At 43.8% G+C, this 26,180-nt stretch overlaps 1 protein-coding gene across 1 annotated transcript in view; it reads left to right on the top strand.

Moving 5' to 3' along the window:
- The window catches only part of FAM180A (family with sequence similarity 180 member A), a 30,925-nt gene extending 5,144 nt beyond the window's left edge, over positions 1–25,781 (top strand). The window contains exons 2-3 of the mRNA XM_077807523.1: positions 24,311–24,414; positions 25,437–25,781. Coding sequence (XP_077663649.1) covers positions 24,311–24,414; positions 25,437–25,781 — 449 coding nt within the window. The remainder of the gene's footprint in view (positions 1–24,310; positions 24,415–25,436) is intronic.
- Positions 25,782–26,180: the final 399 nt, after the last annotated feature.

The raw sequence follows: 26,180 nt of genomic DNA, 5'->3' as shown, positions 1-26,180 counted from the left end.
AGAAAAGACTTTCCTTTTATCTAGCTTCCATGATTGCCTTGAAGAGTGCCTGGATCCCATATTATTTTGCTTGTTTGACATTATTGGGCTAAATTTTTCACTAGTGTAATTCCACTGAACTCTGTGGAGTTATTCCAGCAGAACGTCTGGCCAGTTATATCAGTGGCTCCCACCTATCCTGAATTTCATGGGTTTATTCCAATTCTCGGAGGTCTATGCTTGTTACAAGTATCTGGAGTCTATTAGTAGTGACAATGCAATTCAAAACACCATGACCGTGTTTAAAGAAAGCAGTGTGGGCTAGTGGCTAGAACATTGGACTGTGACTCAGGAGACCTGGATTCTACTCCTAGCTCACCACTCGGTGACCTGGGGCAAGTCACCTGACCTCTCTCTGTGGCTCAGTTTTCCCATCTGTAAAATGAGAATAATGATTCTTCTTCTCCTTTGAAAAGTGCTTTGAAATGTACTGATGAAAAGTGCTATATAAGAGCAAGTTTTTAAAATTTTATGGCATACAAACAGTGTCTCTACAAACACTTACTAGACTTAAATAATAGACTTGAAGATTTAAATAAAGAATAAATAAATTTAAAATAAAGAATGGCCAAAAGCAGATAGAGTGAGTACAGAAAAGAAAAGAGAAGAAAAGAAAAGAAAAATGGGGTGGGGAATGTATTTTCAGGTGGACTCTGAAAACAGAGTGAGAGTTGATGAGGTGAAGATCTTCAGGGAGGCTGTCCCACATGGCAGATGGTTCAGAGGAGAAGCCTCTTGCACCAGCAGGGGTGAGAATGTGAGTTTGTAAAGAAACTATTGCAGAGGGAGCAGGCAAGGGACTAAAGAGATCCTGAGGTAGAGGTAGAGCAAGCCCAGACAAGGTTAAAAACAGGCCAGATCCTGATCCCCATTCAGGCCACTTTGTACCACCCCAGCAGCAGAAAGTATTGGAAAGCCAGTGGACTTAATCCTTGGAGAGTTTTACTTTCACAGAAAATCTCCTAGTGGTGTAGAACCGGCATTGCAGCTCTGTACCAACCCCCACCCCAGCATGTTGCTGGCTCCCAAAACAGCGGGGCTGTGGGCAGCCAGATTTAAGTGAGAGAAGCCTTTGTTCCAGACAGGTGGTAAAGGCTGCTTTAAAAAAAAAAAAAAAAAAAAGGCTGGTCGAGCATTCAATGCAAGCCTGTTGCAGATGAATCAGATCATTTCCATCAGCCTTGCACACATATATGGGACACCGCTGCTAGAGACAGGCCTGCACTAAAACCCTGGAGCTACACACAAACTTTAGGAATGTTTTGGTCTGGGTCTGAAATGTGTGGATCAGTCTAATTTCTTGTTTAAAGTTCCATTTACTGAGTGCAATCCCAGCCTCACTGAAGTGAATGGGACTTTTGCCATTGATTTCAATGAAGTCAAGATTTAACCCATTATCTGTTACTCCATGTCCCATAATAAGCGAGAATAATCAAAGACCTCCAGCACGTGCATGAGCAATTGCTGGGAATTTCTAAAGGTGTCTTCATCAGCAGTGGCTTTAGCACTTTTGAATGCCACATGTGTGGGGTATATGGGTATCAGAAGGTAGCAGGAAAAGGAGGAGTTGTTCCATGGTATCACAGAATGAAGGAAGGAATGTTTTCCCAATCAGCATTGAGTATACAGACCAGTCTTACCTGAAGACATGCTTTGGCACAAGCCAAAGTCCAAAATGATAAACTTCCATACAGATTTCCTCCTCCCGTCATAAAGAAAGGCAGGAACATTAGGCACACTTTCCACCCACCTTTCTCCATCCAGTTCTCCTCCCCACCACTTGGACGTAATAATAACTAATCATACTTTGTACTTATATATTGCTATAACAGCTTTTCCTTGGAGAGATCCTCCCCATGGGTATTCTGCCTTTCTGCCTGCTGTGTAACTGTTGGATCTAAGACATGGTCCCTTGAACCAGCCTCAGTCTGTTACATAACATGGGCTTACTAACCCATTAAGTGGCTTAACCTTTAAGAAGGAGCAGCTTTTATCCCCTCGGAGGTTCCAATGAGAGTTAGTGCTGTAATGATAGCCTGGTTGCTATTGTCTCATCATCAGTGTGGCAGTGATGGTGGGAATTGAGTATTGGAATTGGGACCCGGAAGATGAATCTGTGAAAAAGAAAAGAGTAGACTAAAATAAAAACCATTGCTCACTTTCGTTCCCACAGAAGGTTCCTTCTTTCATTAAAGTATATGCTGGGGCATTTCTCAGCCCAATTGGCAGCTTACCAACTCCCTCGAGACCAGCACTCCTTCCTTTCATTGTTTTGGAATTCCTCACCAGCCACAGTGAATTAGGTCACCAGCCACAGTGACTCAACATTGCACAAGCATCTTTGCTTGGAGGAGTCAGGTGGACTGTCTCTCCCTTCCCCGCCTCCCAAAAAAGCTGGGTGAGGAAAAATAAAGTTCCTGAAGGCACAGGGCATGTTTGCTAGGCTCGAGACTCAGGTTGGATTCCCTGGGGAGTTCAAGTGGCAGGAAGATGCATTTCCAGGCCAGATACGCAAAGCTGCACTGTGGTGGAACATATATTGCCCACACCCTCGTTATACTTGGGGAGTAGACTGCTGGGATTACATGATGACACAAAGTATTTGCATAGCTATGAACTTGTAAAGCTGCACTGACTTTGACCTGGAAATCTGCATGCATGGGTGAGACATGGGTTAGAGTATCCAGTCTGTGGGCTTTAGGATAGCATGGAGCCAGTGTTCTGGTTTCTCCATTGTTTTGAAAATGGATATTGTCTTTCCAAACTGGCAGTGCTTATATGAGCCAGAGGGGGGGAACCACATACCTATCTATAAAATGGACAGGCTGGACAAGGGGAGTTGGGGAAAAGGCAGAAAATAGATACACAGAAAGACTAGAGGAGGGGCTAGAGGCAAAAAGAAAACAGAGCAGGTGAGAGGACAGTGGATAATGCATGAAAATAAAAGGGGAGGAAAAAATAGAAGATGGAAGGAGAAACAAAGAATGTGATAAGTATGGAGGGTGGGAAAGATTAAAGCATACACAACTTTATAGTTACGGCAATTGTAACCCACTGGTCAGTATGTTAGGTGTTCCCCTTTGAGCCTAATCTACAGAGGATGTTGGTCTGTTACAGATGCACCCTGTTCCTTCCCACGGGAGCCTGCTTCTTTAGCTTAAGATGTAGTGACATCTGTTCTTAGGTCTGGAAGTCCCCTGTTCATTCCCTTGTGTTGGCCATGCTGGTAGATGTTGCACAACATTGTTTATTCTTATCCCGGGAGAGAAGAAAAATAGTTGTTTCCTTGAATTTTTCTTCATTAAATGCAGCTTGTATTCTTGTGGATATTGTATTAAATGTGGATTGTCTTCCTGTGGGTAGTGTTTGTGTCTCTATCACCCAGCTAAAATAGAAAATTAATGTTAATACATGTAACTGTGCTATTTATTGCTATTGTCCATGGTTTGGCACTGGACAAACACCATTTCCAGTTACTCACTACCTTTTTCAGAGTAGCAGCCGTGTTAGTATCCACAAAAAGAAAAGGAGGACTTGTGGCACCTTAAAGACTAACAAATTTATTTGAGCGTAAGCTTTCGTGAGCTACAGCTCATTTCATCGGATGCATCGAAAGCTTATGCTCAAATAAATTTATTAGTCTCTAAGGTGCCACAAGTACTCCTTCACTACTTTTTAAAATTGCAATATCAATGTTTAGAACATTATGCCATAACTGGAACTGTACATTTCTCATAATTGCAGGAACTTCTGCTTTGCTAGACCTGCATGCGAAGTTGGCAGAAAGTTCTGGTAGCCAGTAATTATTAAAACACAAAGGGTTTTCTTTTCTCTCTACCAAGTTTTTAAACAAACAGAACCACGAGTTACAGGGGACTGAGTTAGTATAGTCTCTCCTTGGACTGGAAAGTTTAAGGATCAGTTGTGTCTGCACAGAAAAGAAAGGAGAGAGAAAAGGGCACAAGGTTTTTCTTCTCCCATGGGCCCCAGTAGAGCGGTTGGGTACAAATGGTGCTTGTGCTCAGGTAGCAAAAGGACTATGGAAATCTAGTGTTAACTCTCCAGAGGGGACAGGAAATGGGTAATAATGTCATGGCCCTGCTTCTATACAAATCAGCAGAGCTAGCCCAATGTGGAACAGAGGGCATGCTGCATCCTGTCAAAGGGAGCCTCAGTGGCTGTGCTCCTGGTTTTAATGAGTGAACTGCAGAGCTGTCAGTTGTCCTCCATCAAACCCACTAAGATCAGTGAACAACAGAGACCTACTTCCTGGAAGTTTTTGAAGCTCACTTCTGCATGATCTAACACAAAAACTGCCCCTCACTCTCTCTCATCTATCTTTGTTCACTCTCACTCACGCATTGCCCCGTCTCAGCTCAGAACCATCTCAGCTGCACAGGGCCAGGCTGGGTTTTGCAGAACTCTGAGCAAAGTGTGATGTGTGTGGAATGAGGCTGTCTTCAGTAGCCCACGTAATGCAGTTGGAGGGAGTAGCTGGCAATTGAGAGGATCATGGCATGCGGCACTAGGGGTCTAGATAGGAAAATGTGTCAGTTGTTAGTTGGGCATGTTGACTAGGCTGCTTGTCTTTGTTAGACCATAGGGTGTTGCATCTTCCATGCAGGAAGGCAAGACTGTAAGTGGGTGTTGCTAAGAGATCATTAGCGTGTTGGCCAAAACGGAGTCTGTCACACAAGCAAGTGCCTCTCCACTGAAGTTGTTGCAAATCAGTGCAGCTGACTGAACCTTTGCAGCCCTACCGGTGAGTTAGAAAAGAGTTGTGTTAGCTCTTCTAACCTCATATTGGCTGGAAAGAGCTGTTTGCATTTTTTTAATCTATTTGCAAAATGCAGTGCATTTTGTGTGTGGGTATGTGCGCGCGTGGTGGTGATGTTAATAAATACTTCAGGGATCATTTTCTAAATACAAATGATAAAAATAATCCAGAAAACTACAAATCACCATCTGAGCAACCTCTCACTGACAAACTGGTATGCACTGCTCAGTCTTCTTATATAGACACATAGTATTAAACCAGTGTGCATAGTCTGGTGCTCATGAGCAACTCAACAATAACAAATCAATGTCCATTGTTATTTTATTTCTTTATTTGTACTGTAGCAGAGCCTGGAAGCCCCAGTCATGGACCAGACCCCCCTTGTGCTAGGCGCTGTACAAACACAGAACATAATGACACTGCCTGCTCCAAAGGGTTTTCAGTCTAAGTAATAATCCAGTGTTCACGGGCAGCCCTATGTAAACAATTCAGTGAGCATATGAGATGATGGAAAAACAATCCTCTAAGGAAGCACATTTGAGCTGGAAGGCTCTAGGCAGTTATCATTAATGAAAGGATAAATAACATTAATCAAAGTTTTTTTTCCCCCTAAAGAGGAAGGGATTACGTTCTTTTAAATCCAGGCTATCTTATTCAAGGCTTTTTTCAGCCATTGTACAACTTCCCTAGCTCTAATAACCTTTAGAGGGTGGGTGGATATCAGGGCTGCATTCAATCCGTAACACCCCAGAGTCTGCTTCATGGGGAAGGAGCAGTCTCCTGAATTTGGTCTTCCTAATTTTATGACATCATGCCATTATCATTTTGTCCTAAAATATTTACTTGGATCATTTTTCTGGAAGCCAAAATCCATTTTACAAGTTCAGTGCAACAAACTCCAAGGGAGGAGTGACTTGGAGAAGGGGGATGCCTATCACGGAATTGAACACACATTGACAAATGCAGCAAAATCCACTCCGGCTGAGAAAATGTGAGATGGCACCCGCAGAGTGAAGTGTTGAGACCCTACAATTTTCATTTGTTTCATGGGAGCAGTAGGTGCTCAGCAGCTTTCAGGATTGGCCCCATAGATGGATAATTGAGAGAAACACAACACTTAGCGAACATAAACCTCAGCTCCTCCTCTCTGTGCTCCAGAGATGGCCCTTGGATGCCAGGTGAGCTTGGATGCCAGCATCTTTGGGTGAGCTTGCTTTACTCCACATATGGCAAAACACGATGAGATTTGTAGTGCAGTGTCTTCACGTAAACTTGACCAATGCTGACTTTAGCGGGGCGATGCCAGTTTAGTTCATCTGAGGATCTATCCCAGAATGTCTAGCTGGCTTTAGCAGATTGCAATGCACCTTGTTTGAGCTGGCTTGGCTTTCTGCACTCAAAATCCTAATAGCAACCCCAGTCTTACTTCATACTTCAGCTTTCACTCATTGGGCTATGAAACCAGACATATCTGAATATTCCAACTTCAGAGCAGTGTGAAATTTATTGTGGAGAAAGGACAGCCTTGTGGCTAAGGCACTCCACTGAGACGCAGAAGAGAGGGATTCAGTTCCTGGCTCTCCCACAGACTTTTTATGTGACCTTAAGCATGTCACTTGGTCCAGTGTTTCCAAAGCAGAGTATCATGGGAAGGGTTCTAGATAGATCACAGGCCCAGTGCAAAGGGGAGGACCTGGGGTCAGGGGGATTGGAAAGCCAGCCTGCCCAGCATTCAGCCCGCAATGTCAGGTTCTGTCCTGTGGGGCTGACTCCCAGCTCCAGACATTGCGACCAGGCACACAGGTTCGCAGCACTGCTCAGGTTGGGCCCAGCCACCACTTAGCACTGCAGTGCCATGTGCCAGGTTTCAACATCACTCATTCAAATCTAGCCCAGCTGACCCGAGCAGGGAGCTGGGCCCAGCCCTTTGGGACAGGAACCACTGCTGCAAGTGAGTGGGGGCAGGTTCACTCTTCAACCTCCCCTCTGTACTGGGCAGGGTACTAAGGTTGCAATGGGAGGGCACTGTTGAGGGTGAGGTCAGTGCCCCCTCAGTGCGATGAGGAGCAGGCAGAGGAGGTGAAGGATGCTGGCTGATGATTTTGGGCCAACCCCCATTAATTTGGACTTTGGGAGGATTGCAAAAAAGATAAATGCAATTGTTAGTGTCACCTAAGAAAAAAAAGCTTTGGGAACTATTGACTTAATCTCACTGTGTTGCAGTTCCCCTTCTGCTTACATATTTTATCTCTTCTTCCCCTCCTTTGTCTGTCATGTGTGTTTAGGTTTTAAGGTGTTTGGGGCGGGGACTGTCTGACTATTCGCATGCCCAGCATCTGGTACATGGGTCCTTGATCTTGGCTGAGGCTTCTGTATTATAAATAATACATTTCAAATTCAACTTTCAAGCTTTTACTACATTTTTTGGCAATACTCAAAATGTTGGTGAAATTCCACTGGTGTGCCATAACATGCATACACTTTGAAATGTGTTTGAGATTTTACATATCTTTGCAGTCACCATCTGTTATCCCATCAACATCACTTTCATGCCAGACATTAACGAAGTTATGATGAAAATTTGATAGAATGGACTCTCTTATTCTGATTTTTCTTTCAAATGGGCCTCACCTCACACCTCTCACTCTGAGTTAAGGACTTGCAGGTGGTTCTTACTCTTCAGATTTTTCTGAGCAGCAAAATAGCTGTACAATTCCAGTTCATAAAACACATTTACATCAGTCTTCTGCTCCCACTCTTGGGAAATACATGATGCTTTGGAAAGACTCTGTTTCCAGGGACAATTGATTTCCTCAGTTAAAGGATACTATAGTCCCCTGCAACTTGCTCACTGGACAAGGCTGGTTTCTATACTTTCCCCATCTAGCACATCTTTATGTCATTAAGAAAACTAGCAGCAGATGCACAGACATGTGGAGATCAGCAAACATCTGGAAAGGCAGCTGTGCTCTTCCTATTTCTGAAACACAAGTAAAATCCTAAAGCAGGAGAAAGAAAAGAGGGATTAATGTTTTCTCATTCTACAAATTTATTTGAATTTGTAGAGAGCGGTGAGAGGGAAGGGGGAACAACTCTGGTCCTTCCTAATCAGAGAAAAAATCAGCAATGTAAAGGAAATCTCTCGCCAGCTTTGAACTTTGTGTATTGATACCTGATATTACTGGAGATCAGCTTTCCCCATCTGTGGATCTAGTAATGGGTAAGTACTTCATAATAAACTATTTATGAAATGAATTTTGCCTCTATTTCTGTTCACAAATAGCATGTGGGTACATTGTTAAAATTCTTAATTTATTCATGACATGAAATTATTCACTACTTTCTTTGGCAAATAATTTCTGGAGCCAGGTTCTGCTATTCTTTCTTACATTAAATAATAGCTTGGTGATCTCAGTGAGACATCTCATAGATTAAGGTACTACTCAGTCTGAGTAATAGCATCTGGCTCTTGGTCTGCAGATTATCTATTGGTAAATTCATAGATTTAATGGCCAGAAGGGACTATTAGATCTTCTAGTCTGACCTCCTGTATATCACAGCCATAGAATTTCACCCAGCTTCCCTTGTACTGAGCCCAATACTTCTGTTTGGCTAAAGCATATCTTCCTGAAAGGCATCCAGTCTTGATCTGAAGCCATCAAGAGATAGAGAATTGGCTACTTCGCTTGGTAGTTTGTTCCAATGGTAAATCATCCTTGTTGTTCAAAAACGTGTTTTATTTCACTGGAAACTTTTGAAATCGATGTTGTGTTAGTTACCTAATTCCTGTGGTATTGTTTCTGTCCCATAATTGGATGTCTGATGGAACTAACTAACAATAGTGCAAATTTAAAATGGAATATTTGAGTGCAAGATTGCAGTTTGTGACTCAAAATCCATACTGTTGTCTGCCTAGTTATGCAATTCAGAATAGACTTTTGATTAATTTTTGAGCATTCACAATTGAAATGAGCTGGGATGTGTGCATGTGTGTCCACACACACTAACAGAGCGTGTTCACTGGAATATTCAAGGGAAATAACAAAAAGGGAGAAACGCAGCAGAAGTAAATTCACTGAAAATTCAAATAACTTTTAATGGCAACACTTTCCCCAGCAATACGGGGAGCAGAAGGAGCAGTAATAGCTTTCGGTGGCACAATGCACAAGGGAGTCTGCGTGGTAGGGGTGACATCAAAGGGCATGGAACCATGCAGATTCCAGGCTGTAACTTTTCCAGGCTGGGCACTCCCCTTCAGCCCCATTAGGTGTCCTGGAATGACCATAATATATTGCATCACAGCATGAGTTTTACCATACCTGCACTGGAAGTCCTTCATCCAGAGCAACTCTACCAGTGCACCAAGTGTGTCAGTGAATCAGAGAGTGTTGCACAGCTACTATCTCCCTTACCCACCAGCGGAGTGAGGAAATCTGCGTGAATGACTGTATATAACTGGGTGTAAGGGAGGGTGTCATAAATATAAAGGGAAGGGTAAACCCCTTTGAAATCCCTCCTGGCCAGGGGAAAGCTTCTCTCACCTGTAAAGGGTTAAGAAGCTAAAGGTAACCTCGCTGGCACCTAACCAAAAAGAAACAGCCAAATGCTGTTCAGTGGACCGAAAAGTGTCAGAAGGCCTTTAACAAGCTTAAAGCGACACTCATGTCTGACCCTGTACTAAGGGCCCCAGACTTTGACAAACCGTTCCTAGTAACCAAAGATGCGTCCGAGCGTGGTGTGAGAGCAGTTTTAATGCAGAAAGGACCTGATCAAGAATTCCACCCTGTAGTGTTTCTCAGCAAAAAACTGTCTGAGAGGGAAAGCAACTGGTCAGTCACTGAAAAAGAATGTTACGCCATTGTCTACGCTCTGGAAAAGCTACGCTCATATGTTTGGGGACGGCGTTTCCACCTGCAAACCGACCATGCTGCACTGAAGTGGCTTCACACCGTCAAAGAAACTAACAAAAAACTTCTTCGGTGGAGTTTAGCTCTCCAAGATTTTGATTTCGACATCCAACATATCTCAGGAGCTTCAAACAAAGTGGCTGATGCACTCTCCCGTGAAAGTTTCCCAGAATCAACTGGTTAAAATCGTCCTTGAGATGTAGAAAATATTGTTAGTCTTTATGTACTTGGTAGTATATTTAGAGATGCATGTGTCTTATTAACTCTGTTTTTCCTAGAGCTCCAGGAAGAAATCCCAGCCAGTGTTTCACCCTAGCTGAGATTTGGCGGGCGTGTCATAAATATAAAGGGAAGGGTAAACCCCTTTGAAATCCCTCCTGGCCAGGGGAAAGCTCCTCTCACCTGTAAAGGGTTAAGAAGCTAAAGGTAACCTCGCTGGCACCTAACCAAAAAGAAACAGCCAAATGCTGTTCAGTGGACCGAAAAGTGTCAGAAGGCCTTTAACAAGCTTAAAGCGACACTCATGTCTGACCCTGTACTAAGGGCCCCAGACTTTGACAAACCGTTCCTAGTAACCACACATGCGTCCGAGCGTGGTGTGTGAGCAGTTTTAATGCAGAAAGGACCTGATCAAGAATTCCACCCTGTAGTGTTTCTCAGCAAAAAGCTGTCTGAGAGGGAAAGCAACTGGTCAGTCACTGAAAAAGAATGTTACGCCATTGTCTACGCTCTGGAAAAGCTACGCCCATATGTTTGGGGATGGCGTTTCCACCTGCAAACCGACCATGCTGCACTGAAGTGGCTTCACACCGTCAAAGAAACTAACAAAAAACTTCTTCGGTGGAGTTTAGCTCTCCAAGATTTTGATTTCGACATCCAACATATCTCAGGAGCTTCAAACAAAGTGGCTGATGCACTCTCCCGTGAAAGTTTCCCAGAATCAACTGGTTAAAATCGTCCTTGAGATGTAGAAAATATTGTTAGTCTTTATGTACTTGGTAGTATATTTAGAGATGCATGAGTCTTATTAACTCTGTTTTTCCTAGAGCTCCAGGAAGAAATCCCAGCCAGTGTTTCACCCTAGCTGAGATTTGGGGGGCGTGTCATAAATATAAAGGGAAGGGTAAACCCCTTTGAAATCCCTCCTGGCCAGGGGAAAGCTCCTCTCACCTGTAAAGGGTTAAGAAGCTAAAGGTAACCTCGCTGGCACCTGACCAAAATGACCAATGAGGAGACAAGATACCTTCAAAAGCTGGAAGGAGGGAGAGAAACAAGGGGTCTGTGTGTCTGTCTGTATTCTGTCTTTGTCGGGGATAGACCAGGAATGGAGTCTTAGAACTTTTAGTAAGTAATCTAGCTAGGTCCGGGTTAGATTATGATTTCTTTAAATGGCTGAGAAAAGAACTGTGCTGAATAGAATAACTATTTCTGTCTGTGTATCTTTTTTGTAACTTAAGATTTTGCCTAGAGGGGTTCTCTATGTTTTTGAATCTAATTACCCTGTAAGGTATCTACCACCCTGATTTTACAGGGGGGATTTCTTTATTTCTATTTACTTCTATTTTATTAAAAGTCTTCTTGTAAGAAAACTGAATGCTTTTTCATTGTTCTCAGATCCAAGGGTTTGGGTCTGTGGTCACCTATGCAAATTGGTGAGGCTTTTTATCCAACATTTCCCAGGAAAGGGGGGGTGCAAGTGTTGGGAGGATTGTTCATTGTTCTTAAGATCCAAGGGTCTGGGTCTGTAGTCACCTAGGCAAATTGGTGAGGCTTTTTACCAAACCTTGTCCAGGAAGTGGGGTGCAAGGTTTTGGGAAGTATTTTGGGGGGAAAGACGCGTCCAAACAGCTCTTCCCCAGTCACCAGTATTAGTTTGGTGGTGGTAGCGGCCAATCCAAGGACGACGGGTGGAATATTTTGTACCTTGGGGAAGTTTTGACCTAAGCTGGTAAAGATAAGCTTAGGAGGTTTTTCATGCAGGTCCCCACATCTGTACCCTAGAGTTCAGAGTGGGGGAGGAACCTTGACAGAGGGTCTAACTTACACTATCTTATGTGTCACCTCTGAACAGTCCACCACAGCCCTCCAGTGCTGCAGTACATATGAACCCAAATGTCATTAGTATGGGGCTTGAACTCACTGCTCTCTGGCCCAGAGGTCTGCTGCTTGCAACTGCTAAGGTAAAAAGGTGTAGGTTTGAAAAACTTTTTCTAGGGACCTGCCCTTTCCAGGGAGCAAAGGGACAGAATGAAGTTGCTTTTCAGAGCTGTTAGGGGTCAGTGGCTTTGTTGGTATGGTTTTCTTGGTTTCCATTGTTCCCGTTCCCTTGTTTGTTTGAAGGTTCCTCCTCCTTGTTTTGTTTGTGCTGAGCTTCCTACTAAGTCCTGCATGCAACATCCTCAGGAGCACCAATATCCATCTGCACTATCTCCCTCCCTCCCTCTCTGCTCCTTGCTGCAAGAAATGAAAATAGATTACATCACTGTACAGTCCTGTATGTATTCATCAGTGCAGAGAGATTTCAAGTTCTTTTTTGGATGGCTTTATGCCTGCTAATGGCCAGGATCACCCAATAAGGATGGAGATGAAAGATGGTCTTGAAGTTAAGGCATAGGACTGGGATATAGCATGGGAATTGCACCCACAATTTTCTGTTAGAGATTTTATTGTGTGACTAGATGTCTCTGGGTCACAGTTCCCTATCTGTGAAATGGGGATAATATTTCCTTTTTCCCCTATTTAAACAGAGATTATCTCTTACTATGTATTTGCAAAGTGCCTAGCACAGTATGGCCCCAACTTCTTAGGAATACTATAATAATATATTCTGCATGCAAACCTGCACTCCTTTCCTTCACTTTTAGTTTCTTTCTACTGACTTCCTTCTCTTCATTTTACTAAGGCAACATGACTTCCCTACTGTACAAGCCACCTTTTGACAGGCCTGTCTCGTGTGTGACACAAAAGATTTCTGTAGGGTACCCCTCTCTTTATAACTAGGGGAGGAATGAATGACACAGGATACTCTTCCATGGTGGGAGGTGTCTGGGACTCTCTCAGGTGAAAAGGAGCGACTGACATAGTTTCCAGCTGAATGAACATTTCTCCAGGTGCATTCTAGTTGCCTCAGAACAGTGTGTTCTTTCCTGCTCAAAACATTTCACCTGGAACAGATACAGGTGAATACTCTGTGTGTGTGTGTGTGTGTGTGTATATCTATCTATCTAGATAGAAAAAATCACACAAAATCTCCAGAAATACCTCTCTATTTAAACTACAGATTGGAAAGGCCTTTAAATCTCCCCAAGTGATAGACCCTACCATGTTATCACTAGCACACAGGAAAGGATTTGCCTCTCCAACCAGTTCTACACTGAGGTTGCTCTACAGTGCATGACTTCTGATCATTTTCTTTGCAGGCAATAACACATCTCAGGGGTTCCATTGCAGAACCTACTTAGTGACCTATGAGGCCTGAGATGATAGAATGGGAAGGAACACCTGGGCTAGAAGACAGCTTTTAGCAAATGGGCTCTTCTTTGGTGCATGGTACACAGATTAAAGGTAATCTGAAACAATAGTAAAAAGAAAAGGAGGACTTGTGGCACCTTAGAGACTAACACATTTATTTGAGCATAAGCTTTCGTGAGCTGCAGCTCACTTCATCAGATGCATGCAGTGGAAAATACAGTGAGGAGATTTTATATAGACAGAGAACAATGGGTGTTACCATACACACTGTAACAAGAGTGATCAGGAAAGGTGAGCTATTACCAGCAGGAGAGCCGGGTGGGAGGACCTTTTGTAGTATAATCAAGGTGGGCCATTTCCAGCAGTTGACAAGAACGTGTGAGGAACAGTAGGGGGCACTACAAAAGGTTCCACCCCCTCCCCCAGTTCTCCTGCTGATAATAGCTCACCTTACCTGATCACTCTCGTTACAGTATGTGTGGTGTGACAAAGTTCCTGCTCTACTTTGGTGGGTCTTGCGCTTATTGGCAGATTTGCTCACCTTGGAGCTTCACGGCAGCCCTCAGCTTGGCCGTTTTTCTGAACCCACAGTCCAGGTCGACTCCTCCTGTATCTGACCAGGAGTTGGGAGGTTTGGGGGGAACCTGGGCCCGCCCTCTACTCTGGGTTCCAGCCCAGGGCCCTGTGGAATGCAGCTGTCTAGAGTGTCTTCTGGAACAGCTGTGCGACAGCTACAACTCCCTGGGCTACTTCCCCAGGCCTCCTCCCAACACCTTCTTTATCCTCACCATAGGACGTTCCTCCTGGTGTCTGATAATGCTTGTACACCTCAGTCCTCCAACAGTCCGCATTCTCACTCTCAGCTCCTAGTGCCTCTTGCTCTCAGCTCCTCACATGCACACCACAAACTGAAGTGAGCTCCTTTTTAAAACCCAGGTGCCCTGATTAGCCTGCCTTAATTGATTCTAGCAGTTTCTTGATTGGCTGCAGGTGTTCTAATCAGCCTGTCTTAATTGTCTCCAGAAGGTTCCTGATTGTTCTGGAACCGCCCCTGTTCCCTTTCCCAGGGAAAAGGGACCTACTTAGCCTGGGGCTAATATATCTGCCTTCTATTACTCTCCTATAGACATCTAGCCTGACCCTGTCACAATGGTAACGCCCATTGTTTCACGTTCTCTGTGTATATAAAAATCTCCCCATTGTATTTTCCACTGTATGCATCCGATGAGGTGAGCTGTAGCTCACAAAAGCTTATGCTCAAATATTTGTTAGTCTCTAAAGTGCCACAAGTCCTCCTTTTCTTTTTGCGGATACAGACTAACACTGCTGCTACTCTGAAACCTGAAACAATAGTAATTACTTAGATAACTAAAGAATTATATAGTTAATTTTAAACAGCTTTTAAAATAGAATTTCTCTTAAAACAGCATAGAAAGTTGCCTGCTTTTCTCATGCATTCCCATGGCAGTTGCATTTCCTGTGTCCTAACCTACAAAATCAGACTTTCAATATGGCAGCTTCATTTTTGGATCTTATTGAAAATAATATTAATTAATAAAAAGAATAACCAACTTCTAGGCCTGCCTCTAGCCAACAGAACAGAAAAAAAGATAATTGTGTTTTTAACTCTTGGGAGCTGAGTCTAAGATGGTGGGCATTTATATAAAAAACTAGATCAACAGATTCTATTTGCTTCTGGTTTCTTTAATTACTGATTTAAATTTTTCTGTTTTTGTTTTTGCAATTATTGTTTTCCTTCATAGGGGATGGAGACTTCATACCCCCAAAATGGGGGCTTTACTGCATGAAGGCCAGTTTCTACAGGTCTTTGTGTAGCACTTGTCTTTAATGGAGTTACTTGTGTGAGTTAGTGCAATTCCATGTAAGGGCTACAGAAACTGGTCTTTAGTAATATGCTGCATTTTCTTGTCTTTCTGGTTCAATCCAAACGATCTTTTCTTTCTTTCCCTTATTTGTATCCCTCCTCCAGCAATTTCTCTCCCCATTTCTCTTCATGATGGGTTAGTATTAAATAATTTTTAACTTGGGATTTTGGATTGAGAAGGCAAAATGGCAAGAACTAAAAAGAAGCTATGCCTGACCACACTCCATTGCAATGCTGGTCAGACAAAGTTCAGGTCCTGGCCTGACAGCCAATTGCATGTGTTCTGCATTCACTTTCCAAACACCCTGTGGGACTGTAGAACATGCATCCTTCTGGGGTCAATGGAAGTGCTGGTCAAGAAGTAAGGAAGGATGGGAATATTGCAAACAAGTCTGCTCATCTCTTATTAATACTGATCCAGTCATCATAAGCTTGGTGGATTTCATTACTTCCTTCACTGCCCGCTGAACATCCCTCAACACCATTCTACTCAGCAAGAGGCAGCCCTTCTGCGACCAGGTGCAGGGCAAGCTCAGCCACAGACGTACACTAGGTAGTTGCCCAGGGATGCAAAACATCTAGTGACTCTTGATTGAGCAATTGCAGGGCTGTGAGGTGCACATATTTCACAGTTAACTTGAAGTGGCAATAACTCTGGATCCAGGTCTGACTGATCAGGTGTTATTCTATTAATGGAGTAACTCAACAAAAGGACTACAATGACTATTCCTCTAGCAACAACAAAAATACTTTCAAACATCAACTATTATGGGTCTGACTCAAAATTCCCAGAGGCAGGCATATTCAAAGGTGACAGTGAGATAAAAACTTTAAGCAGCACGTCCTGGATTTGAGTCTCACAGCAAAAGTTCTGCTCATCTCTAATGTCAATAGTATAGTGTCCTAGTGGGGTGGACATTGTGAGATAAACTACTAGATATACCTCAGAGGAGCTACTAAAGCAAATTCTCTTGTGAACTTTTCCGGTGACTTCCCAATGGCCCTTCTGAAGAAGCTAGAGAATATCTCAGTGAACTTCCCTGCAGTCGTCTCAAGCAAATAGGTTTTACTCTCCCAGGCTCTTTGTGAGCTCTTACTGGGTTCATGATGGCTACTGCATTTGCCTGCATAGTCCCTGCACTGCCAGTATCCAATTCATTTGCTTTGTCAAGTGCTTGGGATTACCTGAAATTAAAAAAAATGCTGATTTACAATGTAACTCTGTTCCAGGAAATAAAATAACCTTTCTCAGCTCAGAACTCGGGATTGGCTGAGCTGTAATCAGCACAGAACCCAAGGGTAGGAGGCAATGGTGGCTTTAAGCTACCTTTGTGCCCCTTTTCCCCAGATCCTAGGACTGACAGTCCTCATTGCAAGTTACAACAGCCCTCAGGGCTGCCAGAATATGCACCCAGGAGCAACAGACCCCAAGGAGCCATTCTAGCTTTTGGTGACCCAGAGCTGCAGCAGCACTGTTAAGGCTATGCCCTGGCAACCCCCTGTACTGGGGTTGGTAGAGGGTTGGTGTAGAGGCAGCTATATTCTATGCCACCTGGAGATTCCATGATCCCAGCGAAATTTCCAAATACCCAGTTAAGCTGACTTTCCACAGGTCTTGCACTACCAGAGCAGTAAGCAGACAGAACAAGGCCCAGGATCTGGCCTTCTATTTATGGCCCTGTACATGGTGACAGCCAGAAACAGCAAAAAGCCACAACTTCAAGCAAACAATAAAACATGGAAGAGCTCATCAGGCACCTGTAACCAAGCATGCACTTTCCCACTACCAGTGCTGGCCCTAGGTTTTGAAGGACTACAAATTAACTCCTGGGGGACTCCATCCAGCTTCCACCCAAACCCTGACCAGGTCAGCCCAACTCTGTGTACTCTTGGCCACTGCTGGCCACATCCGTTTGTGAGGCTCTGGCAATTCATTGCTACAGGTACAAGGAGGCCCAGAGGTAGAGCCGAAGTACAACTTTCCTAGTAGGGACTAGAGGAGGGAAACTAGGGTAGTCAGTTGTTGTCATTGGGACCACATGGGGACATGGATGGACAATCAGAGATAATACTCTAGCTCAGGTGTGTGCATGGAATGTGGGGTGTCTTAAGGTAAGCAAACATATATTTTGCATGAGCCGCCTCCTGTTCGTCACCAGGAGTCTGGAGTGACTTTAGAAGTAGTCCTGATTTATCTTCAGCTGTTAGCACTAAGGAAACCTCCTTGAGAAACATGTAGAGAGTTGCAGCTTTAGGACAATGGCAGTAGGAAAGCTGCTTTATCTAACCAAACTCGAATGCTAAAGTGCTGCCTGGAATTTTATCTCCTTGGAGCATTCCAACAGGATTTAGGCAGAACTGTTACCGCTCCTCTGAGTTAGAGGGGGAGAACAGGGAGGCATGGAAAGCTGTCCCAACTTTGGGCCAGTTCTGTTCAAGTTGGTGAATGATGTTGCAGACATCCTCCCCCTGTAACAGCAAAAACCACTGTGCTCTACTGGGGAAATCACCTCCAAGAAGAGCATGTGGTGTTTCTCCTTCTGGCCTCCTTTGGGTTTATGACTGGGAAAACAGATCTGTTTCTGTTGGGTACTCCCTACTGTGGCAGTTGCCAAGGTGCTCCCTGGCTCACTATAGCCCCTCTGAGAGAGTGAGCTGGTGATAACCTCCCATGGCCATAAATTTCTACCCTAAAGACTTTTCTACTCCAGCAGAGGCTATCATAAATAAGAGCTGATTTGGGCACTTCATGTTTTTTTCTTATAATTTATTTTTTAGTAAAGTGAACAAATGAGACTATTCAGAGTCTAGAAGATCTTCCTGCTTTTCAGTAAAAAGAAAAGGAGTACTTGTGGCACCTTAGAGACTAACAAATTTATTTGAGCATAAGCTTTCGTGAGCTACAGCTCACTTCATCGGATGAATTCAGTGGAAAATACAGTGGGGAGATTTATATACACAGAGAACATGAAACAATGGGTGTTGTCATACACACTGTAACCAGAGTGATCAGGTAAGGTGAGCTATTATCAGCAGGAGAGCAGGGGGGAAGAAACCTTTTGTAGTGATAATCAAGGTGGGCCATTTCCAGCAGTTGACAAGAACGTCTGAGGAACAGTGTGTGTGTGTGGGGGGGGCATAAACATGGGGAAATAGTTTTACTTTGTGTAAAGACCCATCCACTCCCAGTCTTTATTCAAGCCTAAGTTAATTGTATCCAGTTTGCAAATTAATTCCAATTCAGCAGTCTCTCCTTGGAGTCTGCTTTTGAAGTTTTTTTGTTGAGGAATTGCCACTTTTAGGTCTGTAATCGAGTGACCAAAGAGATTAAAGTGTTCTCCAACTGGTTTTTGAATATTATAATTCTTGATGTCTGATTTGTGTCCATTTATTCTTTTACGTAGAGACTGTCCAGTTTGGCAGAGGGGCATTGATGACACATGATGGCATATATCACATTGGTAGATGTGCAGGTGAACGAGCCTCTGATAGTGTGCTTTTCAGTGTGTGTCTTGGGGAAGGACACAACAGCACTACCCAAAAAGACTTTATAAAATGCATTGGTTTCAGGAATATTATCAAGATGAGATTAAAAATAAGATAACATTTCTCTGTATTGATTGGTATAAGAGAAAACTTCAGAAACCAGTCTGCTCTTGGATAGTGGCTGTCTATTACAGTTATCTATTAAATATTTCCTTCTTGTTTCACCATATCGGAGAGATAGGGTCTGATCCAGAACCCACTGAGGTTCAAAAGAATGACTCCCATTGGGTCAGTGTCCATGGGTTTTATAATCCAAAGCCTATTGAAGTGAATGGGGAAAAACTACCACTGAGTCATGATCTCATTTGGATTAGATTCTTATTTTGCAGTCCTGAAGACTGGAAACAGTATTATGTTCTCCCTGCAATAAACATACATTGGCATAGTGCTCACCAGTGTCAGTCTTGGGGTTTTGTATGATTTCTTGTCTGAAGGAAAGGGAAATAAATGGATAAGATTCACGATGGTAGTAAGAGAATGATTTTTGTATTTGTGTGATTTTGCTCAATACTTATTTTGTGTTCAGATCACTACTGGGATGCAAACAGGGCGAGCAGCAGTCTGGATTTGAAAGAAAAACAAAGTATCTGTCGGTTCGGGCCAGTTCTTAAGTGAACCTAAATGGAATTTTGGAAAAGGGAGAAAAATATTTATCACGATACTAATGAAATCCAGGACACTCCTTTAGAAATAAGAAAACAGTCTTTAAGAAAACTTTTTGAATATAAAAGTCTATGACTAAAAGAGAATCTATTGCAAGCTTAACTCTTGGTGGTACAGTATATTTAAATATCTAAGCAACGGTGACCCACCATGAGTTACAAGTTGGCAGCGCAGTTACCAAATAGACTAATGCAGAAGCAGCCTTCATCAAAGTTTGTGGGATAGTTCTTAGAGGGAAGCTGTGGCAATTCCATCTCTTGTGTCTTTTTAGAAGTAGATGAGATAAAGCACTAGGAAATGTTCTGTATGAAACAGTCTTGTGTGGGAAGGACTGGGTGACCAAATAGGGCACTTCCGTCTCTAATTTCTAAGACCATGCACACCCACACCGATACCCTAGGACATGAGAGCCTGCATTTGGTGAGAAGGGGAATGTTGCCCAAGACGCACTGTTGAAAAGTGATCTGGGAATCTCTTGGTCTGTCATACCCCTGGCCACTTTGTCTGTCTTGTCTATTTAAATTGTAGGTTTTTCAGGATAGGGACTATCTCTTATTATGTTTTGCATAGGGCCTAGCACAATGGGGCCCAGGTCTTGGCTATTGTCTCTAGGCACTATAATATAAATGGGGGTGGGGTGGAGTCTATAAGAATGTCTCCATTGACTTAAATGATTGTTGGATCAGGCATTATATGACTGCATTGATCAGAAATCCCCTTCCTTCAGATGGTCACAATTTTTGTGGATGATGTGAATCAGCTGCATCATCATCATAAAATGATACATATTGCTATGATATAAATACCTAGTAATGCTACAGGAAACTCCTTTGGGGCAAAAACTGGAAAAGAGATGGTCACAAATGGTCCTGTGCTATTCTTTGATACTGCACAGGTAACTCATGTCAAAGCTATAAGTGTAGGAGGAAGTCAAGTCAGCAGAAAAGTTTCTAGATGAGTTTATAATAATTAAATTCAGACTTCCTTGTGACTGGCTGGCTGCAAATCTTTCTCCATCTTGATTTTTGTGCTAAATTTACAAGCTCATAAACACTGAGTAAATAAAACCAGAAATCCCATTCTGTAAATGCATACACAAACCCTGAAGGAAATGTAAATCACTAGGGTTAGGAGAATTTGAAGTGTGCATGTGTGTGTGTTCGAAGATGTGGGTGGTTAGGGGTTGAATTAAAATGCTGAGCAAGAAAAAATAAAAATATTAAAAAGGAACACAAAGTTTATGAAGATAGAAAAATGTTTCTAAGAACTGTAGCAAAGGTTTAATATCTGTATTTGGGGCCAGGTGAACAGTTCAGAAAGTTAATGCAACCTGGCTCATATAGAGTGGTTTGCAGTCTCTAAATATATACAAGCCTTTTGTTTGCAAATGTATCATGTTCAGGCCTTGGCCCCGTTATATCTCACAGCCTACTAAGCAATGTCATCCTGGTCAGTTGTTGGATAGGAAAACATCAGGAAGTGCAGCTAGTGATTCAGTAAGAGGCACTTTTCTAAGGGTGTGTCTACATTTCAAACTGGGGGTGAAGATTCCAGCTTGAAGAGATGTACCCATGCTTGCTCTGATCAAGCTAGCATGCTTAAAGATAGAATGTAGCCACCATGACACAAGAGGTGGGAGGGGCTAGCCACCCTACGTACATACACACCTTCAGGGCAGCTAGTCCCTCCTGGTGCCCCCACCCCTGCAGCTACACTCTATTTTTAGTGGGCTCGCTGGATCAGAGCTAGCATGGGTATGTCTCCTAAAGCTGTGAATTACACCCCCTAGTTCAAAGTGTAAACATACCTTAGATCAGCACTGTGCCAATTTCCTAACATCGAGAGCCTTGCTTGTGGAAGTGATGTCTTCTGGATGAGTTGTAAAATAAAGGTATTGATCATTCTTAGCTAGATTCCAATGTAATAATCCACCCACCTAAATTCTCCCTGTGCACTTTCAGTTGGCAATATCATCCTTCACTTCCTTTATCAAAAGCTGTTGTACAGTATTCCTGTTAAATAGTTGTTGCATTTCTGTGTGGGATAAGTGAGGTCTATATATACATAATTGGTATAGTGCCTGGGAGATAGTTATAGAAGTAAGGCACTATTACAGAGACATGGAAGTGATTCAATAGTTATGGATCTATCCAGAATTCCAATCTATTTTCTATCCCCCTCTAACTTTGAATTGCAGGTAGTGATAAGTCTGAAAAATATATATGCTTATAATAGACTAGGAGAAAATTTTAGTTTCCCCTGGAAACTTGAAAACTAAAAGATAAAACATCCATCCAGCTGTGTTTTTAAGTATTATAGCAATGTCTTAAGATACTTGGGTCACCTGTTCCACAACATAGGGAAAACTCATGAATACAAAATTTCACACCTGTGTAGATGTTTCTATGCATGGGAAAGCTGCCATGGAAAGAATGCCTAAAAAGTTATAAATGAATCTTCATTATTTTGACTGGATCTCTGCTAGCTGCGTGGCCTTTAACATTTTAATTGCCCAGTGATTAAAGTTTTGTTTACTTAGCAGACTTATCCATGGATAAGTCCATATTAGATATATGTAGGCTTGGCAGAATTCAATTTTTATTTTTTATAGTGTTGAGAGATAATATCAATGTTTACTTTTAAACATTTTTTTAAAAAATAATATATTGATTTAAATGTTCACAATTGTGGGAAATTATAGATTTTAATTTTTTTTCTTGATTTTTAATTTTTACATTTGCAGGACTTTACCACCAGGGTGTGGGGGTCAGACAAAGGGGGGAATCAGAAAATAATACATGACAGAAATGGACATTCAAAAAGTTAAAGCTTTGTAACTGTTAAAACACAAATTGTTAAGATCGTATGTCAAAATATACAATGTAAATATCCTGAAATCAAACTGGAATAAGTTCTCAAAGCAGCATTTTTCTAACTTCGTCTGTCTGTACGTTTTGATTGCTGTTGATGGAAATATTTTTTGTCAGTTGTGTGTGTACGGTGAAATCCAATCCTTCCAAGCCTGGATATATCATAGACGTGGCTCTCTGGTCTGCAGAGGCGTGAGTGCTAACCACACTGTTTGTCAGCACCCCAATAGACTCAGTGGTAGCCTGCAAGAAAACTATGTGACCTACCCTTACAGTTATCCTAGGTGAAGTCTGAGCAACACAAGGGTTGAGTGACTTCCTGACTATATGTGTAGGCTCCGAACAGGGTGATGTGCAGTGATGAGCTGCCAAAATCTTAACAACCGGTTCCCTATAAAAAGTTCTGATGTAAGGGATGTGCCCCAATATGTATTTTTTGTACCAGTAGGGTTACCATACGTCCGTATTTTCCCGTCCATATTTTCCTCTCAGACGGCGATTTAAGAACCAAAAAGCCTGACCTGTCCGGGAAAATACGGGTGTGTGTTAACCCTGCCTAAAGTTCTTTTTTAAAAAGATGGGCCTGAACTAGAAATGAGTTCCGTTTCACATGTGTGGGTCCCCGCCACTCCCTGGGGGTGTGCTAGGGTGACCAGATGTCCCGATTTTATAGGGACAATCCCGATTTTGTGGTCTTTTTCTTATATAGGCGCCTATTACCCCCTCCCCCGTCCTGATTTTTCACACTTGCTGTCTGGTCACCCTAGAGTGTGCATATGTGTGGGTCCCAGCTACTCCCTGCCCCCCTCATTGAAGCAGGTGTGCAGGGTTACTGCCCTGGGAACTGCAGGGCACCAGTGGACGTGGGGCCAGCTGCAGACAGGGGCGTGGGGCAGGGCTAGCTGGAGGCAGAGGGTGCAGGGCTGGCTGTGGGCAGGGCAGGGGATGCGGAGCTGGCTGGAGACAGGAGGGTGCAGGGTTGGCTGGAGGCAAGGGGGTGTGGGGCTGGCTGGAGACAGGGCAGAGGCTGACTGGAGGCAGGGGCTGGCTGCAGGCAGGGCAGGGGGGTGCAGGGCTGACTGCGGGCAAGGGGTGTGGGGGTGGCTGGAGACGGGCTGGTTGCGGGCAGGGGGTGCAGGGGTGGCTGGAGACAGGGGCTGGCTGCAGGCAGGGCAGGGGGTGCCGGGGGTGCGGCTGGGGCTGGCTGCAGGCAGGGCAGGGGGTGGCTGGAGACGGGCTGGCTGCAGGCAGGGCAGAGGGTGCAGTAGGGACTGGTGCGGGCAGGGCGCGGGTGGCTGGAGACAGGGGCTGGCTGCGGGCAGGGCAGGGGGTGCGTGCGGCAGGAGCTGGCTGCAGGCACGGGGTGTGGGGGTGGCTGGAGACGGGGGGGTAGCTGGAGACAGGGGCTGGTGCAGGCAGGGTGCTGGGTGCTCACGGGGAGAGCGGCTCGGAGCAGCAGGACGCAGCCTAGGCCCAGCAGAGCAGCCGGGCACCCACCAGGCAGCAGCAGGAGCCCCAGGGCCAGGGGTTGGGGGAGCAGCAGCAGCACCAGGACTCGTGCCCAGGGCCATGCGGCAGCCCACATGGCTCCCGCAGCGCAGCGCCCCCAGCAGCCGGAGGAGGAATTACATCACTTCTCGGCCAGAGCCCATCAAAGCCTCAGCGCCCCCTGCAGGGAAGCGGGTTAACAACCGGTTTTAAAACTGCTTCAAAATTTAACAACCGGTTCGCGTGAACCAGTGCGAACCAGCTCCAGCTCACCACTGGTGACGTGTCCTTTCCCTGTGACAGTATTAGATTCCCAAACTGAGGCTCCTTTCTGATCCTGAATCAGAGAGAAAACGTCTAGGTCATATTATTTGTAGTTGTATTGTCGCAGTGCTTAGGAGCCCCAGTCTTGGACTCAGGATGCCATTGTGGTTGCACTGTACAGACACAGAACAACAAGATGGCCCCTACCCCAAAGAGCTTGTACTCGAAATAAAAGCTTACAACCCAAGTAGTCAATTTCTTTGCCCAGTAGAAAATTGTTCCCTACAATATATTTTCTGCAACAGACTGTACTTTGGTTAAAGCTGATACTGAAATGTCCTTGGCTCCCTTAGTGTGTGCTACTCGCTTAAATCTCTCTTCCCGTTGATTTTTTTTCCAGCCACGCTTTTCCCATCTGCTCAGCGGTTTAAGAGATGGTCATCATCAGCCCTCGTGAACCCGGTGCTGCAGAACTCGCTGGATGATGTGAACATGCTTTTTGAGGTTCAGTGTATGGGGGCAATGGGCACCCTTCAGTCTCTATATTGGAATAGTGTCATTGTTTCCCATTCATCACAGCCTCCCCATTTCACCCTATCTCTGAGCTCTGCCCCAGCCTCAAACCTGAATTACTGACCATGTGCAGTCTCTTATGGTTAGTAGCCCACTGTTGGTACCAAACGGAGAGAGACTGGAGACGTATATACTTTTTAAAGTATAAAATATCTCTATTTCAGATTCTAGGTACATGTACATTCAACAAATTAAAATATACCTACATTTGAGAAACTCTCAATTCAAAGTGAACTCCTGATTTAAAACAAACAAACAAAACTTCCCAAGAATTTAAGTCCCCTCAGCCCATAGGTAAGCCTCACATTGGCACCTGGAGTTCAGTAGATGTGACTTCTGTTGGACCAACAGGGAAGGCAAGATCCAGAGCCAATGCCCCCACTGAACATACCCCATTCTCTGCCCCCTAACTGATAACCATATAGTGCCATTTTGATTCCTTGAGCCAAAGCATCAGTGCCAAATGAATCAATGCTTAGTAGCACAGCACCATGCCTGGCAGTGCCAAGGAATCAAAATGAAAAACAAATCTCCCGAGACAGCATGACTATTTCACCTGTACAGAGCAGGCTCAAATCCTCTGTTCGGGTCACATTTGAAATTGATTCTGTTGCTTTGACCCTAGTATAGATTACAAAGCCACTGCATGATTTGCCACAGTTCAGCCTGACTAGATAAGATCCTGAATTATAGAAGGAAGGGTATCATAGGCCAGTATTAATATGTGTTGGTAAGGCAGTGTAGTGGGCCCAGAACTGGAAGGGCAGGAATTAAGGTGCAGTGGTGGAATTTTAGAGGGCAACTTGAACAGTGTCTTTTTACTCTATCCTGGCTTAGCTCTTTGCTTACATTTTACCAAAGAAAAGAAATAAGAACAAGCTCTAAATTAATGTTTACTCTATATATAGACTCTCAGAGGATAAATAGCTTTCTGTGTTCTGATTTTGTACCAGTTTCTTTTAGCTGAGATTGAAATTGACAAAGGTCTGAGGATCTCCATTAAAGATGAGGAGCTGGCTTCGTTGAGGAAGGCCAAAGAATTTGACACTGTCTGCAATGACATTATCCCCAAAAGCATCACAGAGGTTCGTCGGCTGAGTGCCAGGCTGTCTGACTACCCGAGGGAACTAAAGAAAGAAGATTTTGAAAGGATAGTCTTGACCATGGTCTACACAGCCTACAGGGCAGCTCGATCTTGGAAGCACCAGAAGAACTCTTGGGCCGAATCCTTCATCAGTCTCTACAAGGCCCTGAAGCATGACTTGATGTTCTCATACAGCAAAAAGCCATTGCACTGAAGGAGTTTATACACCAAGAATGCAACAAGCTCTGCTGATAAGGGGACACATAGCATGTCCACCACTTTATTCTGTAAACAATTTAAGTCTACGCATAGTTAAGGTTTCAGAGTAGCAGCCGTGTTAGTCTGTATCCATAAAAAGAAAAGGAGTACTTGTGGCACCTTAGAGACTAACAAATTTAAGGATATAAGTTAAGGATTCTTTATTCTCTAGCTCCCCCTAGTGAGATATTGTTATAGAAACATGTTAAACTGGAAAAACATCTTGTCTGCTTCAGTCCCTGGCATCCATTCTCACGTGGGCAAAGAAGAATGTTCTGTTACTGAGGGTGAAGGGAATATATATATATTTAAAGTTATTCCCAAACGATGGAGGAAGGGCACGCTCATCTGGCAA

Source organism: Eretmochelys imbricata, chromosome 1 (genome assembly GCF_965152235.1).
Source record: "Eretmochelys imbricata isolate rEreImb1 chromosome 1, rEreImb1.hap1, whole genome shotgun sequence".
In the NCBI taxonomy this organism is placed as follows: Eukaryota; Metazoa; Chordata; order Testudines; family Cheloniidae; genus Eretmochelys; species Eretmochelys imbricata.
This window is presented reverse-complemented; position numbering and strand designations above follow the sequence as displayed.